The sequence below is a fragment of the Chaetura pelagica genome, unplaced genomic scaffold (genome assembly GCF_000747805.2).
Source record: "Chaetura pelagica isolate M959 unplaced genomic scaffold, ChaPel_1.0 scaffold246, whole genome shotgun sequence".
In the NCBI taxonomy this organism is placed as follows: domain Eukaryota; kingdom Metazoa; phylum Chordata; class Aves; order Apodiformes; family Apodidae; genus Chaetura; species Chaetura pelagica.
Window position 1 is genome coordinate 567899 of NW_009953647.1, and position 1782 is coordinate 569680.

A 1782-nucleotide genomic window follows, 5' to 3' on the forward strand; every position below is an offset into this window, starting at 1 on the left:
CACCTGCCCCATCCCCAGCATGGAGTCCTCAGCATGGAGTGCTGCTGTGGGGCAGGGCTGACTGTCCCAGCCTGAGGGACACCTGCACACTCCCACGCTGGAGGGGCCTGGGGAGAGCGGTGCAGGACAGGTACCCCAGGACCCCCGCTACACTGCCTGCTGCAGAGCAGTGCCACCTGACAGGGTTTTCTCTATTTATTACAGTATTTATTGTTCTCGGTGCTGCTGGCCTGGTGTTGGTGCAGGGCTCTGGAACAGAGGGATGGGAAAGGAGCGCCCACTGGGGCTGCTCTTGGGGTGCTGGGGTGGGCTCAGAGCCACCCCCTTGGGGCCTGCTGGTGCCTGCAGCCCCTGCACTGTGGGTGGGTTGGGGCAGGGGGCTGCACTACTGCAGAGATGGGCGTGCCAGAAACACTACAACCCAGAGGAAAGCTTTATTGGGCACTCTGCAGCCACTGAACAGAACGCAGCATTTCTTACATCTTCCTCCTGCCCTGGGGCCCTGACATGCCCAGGAGCCCCCATAGCACGGCTCAGAAACCTCTGTCTATATACATATACATACATCCACCAGCAGGGACAGATAAGCAGCAAGGTTATGGGGTGACCAGGTCCTGGGGTGAGGGGTGCTTGGTGCAGAAGGCTGTGAGGCCCTGCTCTAAGCACTGTGGAAGAAGAGGGACAAGCACTGAAGCACAGGGCAGGCAGAGCCCAAGCCAGCAGCTGCTGCTGCAATGCCAAGCAAAGGCAGGTGGAGGGCACACAACTAAGACAGAAGCCACCACTAACTGCAGCGCTGGGCACCCCAGACCCCTGTCCACCCCAGCCCTCAGCAGCAGGGCCAGGGTCTGCTCCAGCCCTCTCGTGTGGCACAGCTCAGCAGCCATTAGGCTGTTCCATGGCCAGAGGCATTGCTCCCAGCCCTGCCTGGGGCTCAAGCGACGGGCAGGACCTGCTGAGTCTTCACCTGGTGAGAGATCACACATGGCAGTAAGGGAAGCATTGCCAGGGTAGGCCTGGGGACACAGAGGACAGGAAAGGAAAATGTGTCCTCTGTGTCCCCCCACACTCCTCGTACCTAGCTGGCCCCTCAGCACCCCCTGTCAGCCACCACTCTGCCATCTGTGCCCTCCCCAGGGCATCAGGGCTCACCAGGGCTAGGGCACCCAACCCCTTATCCTGAGGTAGATTTGGGGCAGACTCACCTCCAGGTTTGTCCTGGCCTTGCGCAGCACATTGTGGGTCCTGGTCACTGAGAGGGAGAGAGGGACAGGGTCAGTGATGTCCCTGCATCATGGAGCCACCCAGGCACACAGGGACCAGGCCAGCTTGGCCGTGCCACCCCACAGCAGGACGCCACATACGCTGGCTGACGATGAACTGCTCCATGCTGTCCTTGAGCCGGGCTGTGCTGCGCAGCCGCTCGGCCGTGCTCTGCAGGGCGTCCTCCCTCTCGGAGAGCTGGGCTCGCAGCGCCACGATCTCACCCTGTAGCTCCTGCTCCTGGGATGAGACGGGCAGCACAAAGAGCGGTGAGCAAGCACCCAGCCCCACCGCCCTGCCAGCCCCGGCCCGGTGCTTACCTTGCCCCGCTGCTGGGCAGGGCTGGCAGGCAGCACGGTGCTCCAGAAGGCGGCGAGGAGAGACACACACTCCTCCAGGACACGGTGCAGGGAGCTGGCGCTGCCCCAGAGGTGCCCTGCGCCTGCCCACCCCAAGGCCTGCAGGAGAAGGATGCAGGGAGCAGGTGCTGCCAGGGTATCTGCACCCCACTGCTCCCAG

General features: G+C 63.0%; 1 protein-coding gene across 1 annotated transcript in view; it reads right to left on the reverse strand.

Moving 5' to 3' along the window:
- Positions 1-934: 934 nt before the first annotated feature.
- Positions 935-1782, reverse strand: part of LOC104390717 (myomegalin-like) — a 30337-nt gene continuing 29489 nt past the window's right edge. Inside the window, exons 37-40 of the mRNA XM_009999911.1 lie at positions 1584-1721; positions 1365-1503; positions 1206-1252; positions 935-967 (exon numbers count right to left, since the gene is read on the reverse strand). Of these exons, the coding sequence (XP_009998213.1) occupies positions 935-967; positions 1206-1252; positions 1365-1503; positions 1584-1721 (357 nt within the window). The remainder of the gene's footprint in view (positions 968-1205; positions 1253-1364; positions 1504-1583; positions 1722-1782) is intronic.